The 9,328-nt window shown below is 33.7% G+C and overlaps 1 protein-coding gene across 4 annotated transcripts in view; it reads left to right on the plus strand.

The window, feature by feature from the left end:
* The window catches only part of Gbs-70e (Glycogen binding subunit 70E), a 29,157-nt gene that overhangs the window by 14,677 nt on the left and 5,152 nt on the right, over positions 1 to 9,328 (plus strand). The window contains exons 3-5 of one of the 4 annotated variants that reach the window (XM_083053959.1): positions 1,895 to 2,143; positions 4,050 to 4,571; positions 5,228 to 5,725. In XM_083053959.1, the coding sequence (XP_082910085.1) occupies positions 1,901 to 2,143; positions 4,050 to 4,571; positions 5,228 to 5,407 (945 nt within the window). In that variant the 5' untranslated portion in view covers positions 1,895 to 1,900 and the 3' untranslated portion in view covers positions 5,408 to 5,725. The other 3 variants (XM_083053963.1, XM_083053965.1, XM_083053970.1) reach the window with 3 other exon arrangements.

The raw sequence follows: 9,328 nt of genomic DNA on the forward strand, positions 1-9,328 counted from the left end.
CGGCGCGAAGATACACGCGCGAGCGCAATTTAAGAGGTGACTTTGCGCTGAAACTTAAAACGTTCGCGCTATTCATGGTCCGGCGATTCTCAAACGGCGTGGAGATGCTCTGCCGTTCGGTTCCGGTCTGGTACATACAAACTGTGGTATATATTCGTGTCATCTTGAGCCCGGTTTACCCGGAACCGGTCCTCAAAAAAGGAAGAGCGTCAGCGCGCGGAGGATCACCGGTTTACCACGCTCAAAACTCGTAATTCTACTCCGCGAGTAACATGATTACACGTGTATATACCACAGCGAATACATGCAAAAAAGTATATCAAAATTGTGCGTAGAACGGAGGCTTGCATCCTCATGCTATAATAAGCTCTAGCATATTTCATTCTTTTTTACCCTTGATTAGATTTTAATATGCAAAATTATAAATTGCAACATGTTCCGGAGATTGCGACATCCTTATATGTACGGCAAAATAAAGTTCTATTATAAGCTTCTTTTTGCATTATATTTTAAATACGAAAGAATAAATATTATCCACTTAATAAATTATAGAAGATATATGTTCAAATTTTAATTATGATAAAGACTTCTATCTCACACATCGTATTATTTCTCTATTATTTACTGTTTTTCATAATCGATGGAATTGTATGTTTGAAAAGAATTGTTAATTATTACAATAATTGTAACAAATGATAGCTTTCCAACACAAATTTTCGTTAAAGAGGAAATGTTCCTAAATTATATAAAACTATTGTTACATCTTATCACACCCCATTTGATCTAAAACTGATGTTAACAAGATATAATAAATCTTATTTATATTATATATTATATTGCTAGATTATATATATGATAGCTTTTAATCATTTATTTCGCTAAATTTATAGCCAGACTGTTATATCGTATCTCTTATCGAAAGAAAAAATGTACATAACTAACATGAGCTATATTATTTTGCAAGATATTTTAATGCACTTTAATACTTGGATAGATGATTGACGGTATCGCATTCGATGCCGTAGATAATGACTGATAATTCGACAAAATATATATTAACACACAAATTATGCGCGTATCATGATTTAATTTATTTGGCGAGACTGTCTTTATTATCGACATGGAAAATGCGATTAGCAAATCGATGAACGTATATCAGTCGTATCGACAACTAGTTAGCATTCGATCGATATAACAATTATATATTTTTAATAGCTTTAAGACTATATGGATTCACGTGATTTACGAGTGATTCGAATGGTTGACGAAATCTCTGGCAGTCGAGAAGCGATAATTCTGATGTGATGTTATTATTATTATATCGTAGCGGGACACACGATTTCGCCCACGACAATGTGGAGAAATTAATATTAATGGCATCTTGGCGCCAATAAATTTGTCAGACGCCAGAATTACATTAGGAGCAGCACAACCCAGTCTCGTTCGATTTCTCGCGAATAATTTTTAGCGATCACTTCTGTGTATTATATAGTTTTAGTCGTGAAGGAATAATTAGAAAGTGTGTGCAAAAGAAATTATCGTCGACGAAAATGGTACGCTATCAATTCTATCATAAGATGTTTTGAAAAATATAGGAGAAATTATATAAAATTATATAAAAAGAAATTATATAAAATAATTAGAAATAAAGTCATAAAGTCTAATTTTTATATAGTATTTTTATAATTCATTTGTGTATATATATTTTATATAACTCTTTGTTATGTAATAATTCGAAAATCTAATTTTAAAAAATATGAAAAAAATCATCCCCCAGTTTTTTGACATTTTTATAACTTTTATGCGATGCATGAAAACTGAAAAATTCATGGGACCAATCACTTAGGCCACGTGAGGCAATTTTTTAAATAGTTTTCTTTTTTTTCGATTTCAGATCTAAATGTGTTCCATAGCGATGCCGGCCGAACTGATTCTGGGGCACAGCCCTCCGGTGTACAGTTCTTTATTGTACAGGCCCCTGATGGTATCGGCACCTACGATCATTAGCAGAACGGTGCCTCCCAGAATCAGACCATGCCTCTCTTCAGGAGCTTTATCCCTGGACACGTTGAGGAACGATGGCAGTGGCAAGCAAAAGAAACGGGTGGTGTTCGCCGACGATCGCGGTCGTCCCCTCACACAGGTAATTACATTAGAATTATTTAAATTTAAATTAATTATACGGCGGAATCGAGTTTTCTGTGCGATAGATTGGATTTTATTATTCGTATATGTGTTTCGCAGCACCTGCTGACTTGTTTCTTCAGTAAGAAAAAGTAAAGAAAAGAAAATACGTAAATATTTTTAATGAATAAATCTGTACCAGGTTTTTTTTATCATGAATCAATGTTGTACCAATAAAGATTCATAAAAGATTTTGGCCGACACAAAGTACTACGTTCGCAAGCAAAGTAGGTACGTATCTAAGTCTGTGTTTACTTTGGAGAAGCTCGCAAATGATACAGATAGGCAAAATCAATATTACAGCGATAAGTTTAACAACTCATTTTTATCTTACTTTTGGATGCTACTTTTCGTTTGAAGTAATATTTTTATTGAAGTATCATATTAATATTTTGCTTTAAGATGCACGCAAATAACGCGCATTTGATGTATGTGCGTATCTGCTAACTTTTTGATTATTTAAACTGTTACATGTATATTATTAAAAAATGTAAATTGGATTTATACATATGTCAGAAGCAAAAAAAGTGGCAAAAAGCACTTTATTTAATTCGTCTTACTGTGTCAAGATATTTAATAATATTACCTTGTAATTATTATCAAAATTAAACTATATGGACGTGGATTTTTGAAATTCAATTCATTCCGCAATAATATGATGCAGTAATTTTAAACTTGAATTGATATTTAAAAAATGTTTTTTAAATTAAATGTTCTTCAAATATTTAAACGAATTTATTACTCGCAAAATGAATTTTAAAAATAATTGAGAATATTTCCATGCGATCATGACTATAGGAATAAATTATATTTAAAAAAAAAGTAGTTACTCTTTACCGAATTTTTGATATTAAAGTTTTTTATATTAATTGCTCTTGAAATATCCCAATTTCAAAATTTACATTTAATCTAAATAATCGATTCTTGTATCGTATATATTGTATTTATGTCAAGAATGCAAACTTTTAATATTTCTGTGATGCACAAAAGATTCTTCACAAAAGGTTCGAAACTAGTAGGTAAGAAATTTCTGTGTTCTGACTGGGTACGCAGAAAAAGAAATTTCTACTTATTTCTAGAAGTTTCGTCATAAAGTTTAAGGGTCCCTAAATACCTGAGCTCGGCCTTTATGGTCAGTTCTCGCTTGACTCTAATAAGAACTGCAAGTTAATATTTCGATAAAACGAAAGTCTTTTCCAAAAGTGAAATCTTTTTATATACTTAACATTTTTTGATACATTAATCAAATGATCGAAATAACATCAAAGAGCTTGACAACAAACACAGACATGTTACGCAGCAAATTACGTGAATACCGTAGATCTAAGGTACACTATAACCTATCAATATAACAATAGAACATATTATCTATAATATGCTTTTAAAGACTTACAATTAGCTCATTATAGCGCGAAAATTCTTACTAATTAATGTACATTAATCATGGATTTGCAAAAGGATATAGCTAATTAAATTTCAATATTATGAAAATACGTGGTTACTCTATATACTCTAGAGTAGCATTTCTCCACGTGGTGCTCTTTTACTCCAGTGTAATTTAACACACATAATTTGTTATTGTTAGTATTAATAAATAATAATAAATTCAATTGCGAGCAAGTAATTTTTTTCATATAGTTTGTGAGAAAAAATGTTCTCAATTATATTTTAAATTTATCTCGAAAGCAGACAAAGAGAGCGAGAGAGAAAGAAGAGGAGAAAGTGGAGAGAGAAAGAAAGAATTCCAATCTGAGTTTCCATTTCGAATTATCATGAGTCATTAATCAGCGGAAACAAGCAGTCCAACAATTTGTTCTCTATTATTTTTTCTTTACTTTCAATATTTCGTCCAATCTTTTGTGCAGGTTCGCGTAATGTCGGAACCGAGCCACGTGCCACCATTGTGGAGCACGGCTTACGTGGCCGGCCTGACCGGAGGTTTACTCGGTTCGGCCAAGGATCAGAATCAGGATACGATGCAAAACTCTACGCCGCTGTGGCAAGTGACCTTCCCGCAACCGGCGAGTGACTATCTCGCCTTTCGTCGTAAGCTCGATCAGGATAACGTCAGCTTGGAGAATGTGATTGTGCGCGAATCCGAGCAATGCCTGATAGGTACGGTAAAGGTCCGGAATCTGGCCTACGACAAGGAAGTCGTGGTGAGGGTAAGCAACGACTCCTGGTCCACTCACGAGGATGTGCACTGCACGTACGTGGAGCAACGGGGGTCACCAGCTCCCCTCATGCTCTACGACACCTTCCAATTCCGGCTCACTCTGCCCGTGGCGTCGAACGTTATTGAATTCTGTGTACAATATTGCACCGATGGCAAGGAATCCTGGGATAATAACGAGGGCAAGAATTACGTGATTCGTAAGAAGCAAGAGGTAAATTTCTTACCTTCTAAACATGCCATTTGTCCTTTTCTAAATTATAATTTCATTTATTTAATTTGGTTTAATGTGCCTCTTAATCATTGAATATTTCTCAATTTAAATATACATCATTTAATTTAAATTAATTTAAATTTAAATATATAATTTCTCACAAATAGACAGAGAGAAAATTTTCTAATATTTGCCGAATATATATTGACTGTGATATCACTTCTATTTGGAATTTTAGTAATGATGTACGACGATATTCCTTGATGACACTGACGAGCTGGCATATTTCATAAAAATTATTACGTGATATTTTACTTATGAACATACATATGCACCAAAGAATCTTTGGTACATTTATCAAATATTTACCAAGTAGCGGCAATTATGGTTTATTGCTTCCCAAAGCTATTGATGTCCTCAAGGTTTAAATGCCTTCAAGAATATTTCTATTCGAACGACGACTTTTGCCCAATATCCACCCGGTTAAAATTTTTTGTTCCTAAAAAAAAAACGAGAATGTAAATACATTTAGAGAAAAATATTTTTTTTACATCAAATGTAAGCCGATACGTTAAATGAATTTCAAAAGAACCCCAAGAAAAATAATGTTCGATGCAAGCACATGTCAAAGGATTGAGACACATCATACGCTTCAGCCCCAAGTATCAGCCAAATGGTGCGACAACATCCAGACGACGACATGCGATGGGATATCCGGTAACAACGGGAATGGCAGCATGATCCCGCGCAACACGGAAATCACCAGGCTCAGCATGCGCACCTGGAGCGAATTCGCGTCCTGGCAGCACCTAGCCAACGATGCGCCCTACTGGTGAATCCACCGGCGAGAAAGCTGTGCCCCTCGTCTCGATACGAACTCAAGTTGTACGAACTACTCCAGTATCTTCACCGGCAATTTCGCCAAGACGAGAGAGCGGGACCAAGTAAGCCGTAATCATCTCGCGGAACGCGAGAATCATCTTAGAGATGAGGGAACGACGAGATCGCGACGAGAGAAGGGAGAAGCTACACGACGATTCGAATTGAGAACGAGGGAAACAAGAGCGCGCGTGCGGGAGAAAAACAATCGGGGGATGATAGCGAACAGCAGCGGAGCGAACGCGACGTCGAGCTCGGATAACACAATCTGTACGGTAAGCCTGATTTTACCCTTATCTCTTCTTCGCATAAAAATACTTTGTCAAGTTTATTAAAACTTATTTTTATGACGGACGGGACAAGGAAGACGCGGCTTACGCAATAAATTGCTACGTAAATTAATCTGCATATTCTGATTTTGACTAATTATTGTGTGAAAATGATTTTCTTCTTATAATTAAAAGCACATATTCAAAAATAATAATTATATTTTTATCAAGGAAACTGTTTGACAGTTTTTTCGTTTTATTTTTCTGAAATTTGATTGATTTGCAACAACCTTAAACAGATGAATAACTATAAGATACATCAAAAAATTCCTTTCGTATTTTAATTTTATTTATATTTTATAATTTTAATAAAATAAAAGTTTTTTTTAATCAAGCGAATGTATCAAATTTTTTACGTTTTTTTACGTTTCACAAATTTGATCATTTTCACATATATGTATATATATATATATATATATATATATATATATTCAATACTCGTTTGAAGCCAAACCCCTACTCATATATGCGCTTATTCCTTACGCTTGTATATTCTTATGGGCTAATCCTTGCACGTGACATGAAATAAAAAGAGTAAAATCAGAGACTCGTTTGGTTCTGCTGGTTGATAAATGCCAAGATTGTAGAATCTTTAATCATATATCAACGGATTACACTCGAATTTTCAATGCAACAGACATCGCGACAACATCAACATTTATATACTGCTTTTTAAAGGATTATAATACGCATTTGAATTTCATGAAGTCACTGTCTGCGAAAACATTACAAGAGTTAAATCCAACAAGCATCGAAAATGACTTCAATGAAAGATCGTAATAAATAAATAATATAAAAAAAATGAAAAATTAATTATGACAAAAATGATAATAAAAAAAGTTTTTATTTAATTCATTAATAAAGCATATGTTTAATTTCTTTGTCTTTTGTAAAGAGACTTTTTTTTAATGATACTTCGAAGTTCCAAAATTTAAAAGCTTATACGATCTTTGCAGTGCTATTTAATTTTTAAATATAAATTTAAGAGAAAAAATAATTGAGATAATATGGAGCTTAAAGCTTTCAATTTCTGGATTTACTATGTCTTCGCTTTTCTAATTGTAAGAGATATATGTCATCTATTTACGCTTTCTCTTTGCGCGCAGACGGAATAGTACCACGCTCGCGAAAGCTATTATTAACCGATAAAAGTGCAACGAGCTTCCTCGAGAGTGCCTGCAATAACTCAAACGTCCTTCATTTTACCATTTATCCGTTTCGGCGATTCGCAATTGCAAATAACGTAAAAATTATACATTTGCAAATTTTACGAACGTCCTTTTTAGCCTGGGAGCCGCAGATACGTATATGTATGTTCACCGCGGCTTGAAACTTTCTCTCTATAAATAACAGCCGACCGCCGACGTCGCGATAACAGACGCGACGCGACCGACGAGGAGTCGCGCGACTTTAATTAAATCATCTTAACTAAAGGTTGTTACCACGCAATATAATGTACCGATTTTATATGGCGCGAACTGTCGCGATGTATCCCCTTTCTTCTCTCGCTCTGTTCCGTCTTCTTGTTTTTTCTCTTCGCGTTTCGTCACGTTATTCAATTCATCTCGTGACACGATATAAGGGATGTAATAAATAAAATGGACGTAACAAATAAAATAGACAAAAATAATGGAAGGATTGTGCAAAGAATGTATTTCTTTTGGAACGAGATTTTTTCTTTTCGCGAGTTGAAATCATGATTAAGAATCAGGTGCTATTCGTGCGAATTGATGACCGAAGATCTGCGAATAGATAATCTTGTCTCTTTTAATTTCGTAGTAGATTTTGATTTTATAGAATTTGAATCAAATTCTTCTCTTAGTGATCGAGATATATAATATTGAAAATTGAAGTGTTACGAGAGGGAAGGTCCTTCTCCCTTTATTGAAATGAATTTAAATAGGTGTATATATATTATTCGAGAGAGAATCAAGTTGTGTATATGGATCCAATGAGTAAGCGGAATTGTTAATCTCCCTTCCGATAAATGTTATATAAATAACACTGAAATCACGAGTGAATGAAGGGGGAGTCCGTCCCCCTCGAGTACCATCGAAGCGATAACTTTTACTCGTTTTCATGGATATATATATGTACATTTTTCACGCATACACATTCATTCATCCAGTCGGGTGGTTTCTTCTTTTTCCCTCTTCTTCCTTTGTAGGTACATCGATAGGTATCGATAGGTATCGATAGTGTTGAGTTCGTTGCATTTTCCGTTTAAATGCCACAATTCATTAACCATATTCCATATTTTTATCTAAAGCCGACGTGACTACTTATAAATCAACATACGAAGTTTAGCGACAATATCTATAAGCAAGGTCTTGGCGAATATTTTCAGGGCCAAAAGAATGTAAAACGGTCCTTGACACACTGCCAAGTACACATCGTATGCGCTATTATAAGTATAACGAACGAAATGATTCTTTACAAACGCAAGATATCCTCGACTCTGATCTGTCTGGTCTGAAAAGAAGGTATATAACAAAACCAGCAGATCCAAGACAGATTTGCGCTCAGTTTGACTTGTTCGATAGCTTCATTCATTCGAAAGTTTGCGAAACTCGATCCTGGTGCGTTAATGCATTAACCTACTTTCTGCAATGTCGCTAAAATCTGTCTATATTTATCAGCACAACGCTTTTTCCCGTGTCGTTTGGCAATGAATTTGGAACAGGTGACCTTTTTAGATATTATTTTATATATTATTATTAGCGACAGAGAGAGAGAGAGAGAGAGAGAGAGAGAGAGAGAGAGAGAGAAGGCTACAAGCAGCGACGAATTACGAATGTAAATACAAATTCAGAAACAGACTAATAAGATCAAGACGCAGAAATTAAGCGCAATAAACTTGTTATTAAACTGTTATTAATATTTCTCTAATTAGTTTGAACGTTCCAGCAGATCAATATCGATCTGCTGAAGATGGTCCAAAGAAAGGACCGAAGGACATTCAAACTATAATTAGAGAAATATTTAATAACAAGTTTGTTGCGTCTAATCTTATTAGTTTGAATTTATATTTACATATCAGAGCTTTTTAAATTTATTATTGTAGAATATTATTCACACAATTTATTGATTTGTGATTGACATTTCGCGGCAGAGACATTTCCGATTTAATGAACTCAAACTCTATTTTCTCGTGTAAAACATATCAAGATTTTTCTGCGACGTGTAACGTGATTGTTTGTTAACATTTATTTTATTAACGATACATACTTCTTTTCTTTCTTTAATAAAATTTTAATTTTATTGAACACATTTTTGTGGGCTCTTCATAGATAATAAATATATGAAAATAAAAAATATTTATAAGCATATAAATTTAATATCGGAAATAATATTTCTGATTACTTCTAATTATTACCTTTTTATTGAAATATTATGGCAAAATTATGTTTTCGGTATGATTTTTTACTATATGTATGATTCGCCATTGCTTTATGCACACATTTTAAGAAAAAAGTTTATAATTTATATTGAATATTTTATCGAGACAAAAATTGTTTTACATACATCGAACACGAAATTAATGAATTT

Source organism: Prenolepis imparis, unplaced genomic scaffold, assembly GCF_030444845.1.
Source record: "Prenolepis imparis isolate NDT839.2.m4 unplaced genomic scaffold, iyPreImpa1.0 SCAF_1, whole genome shotgun sequence".
NCBI classification, from domain to species: Eukaryota; Metazoa; Arthropoda; class Insecta; order Hymenoptera; family Formicidae; genus Prenolepis; species Prenolepis imparis.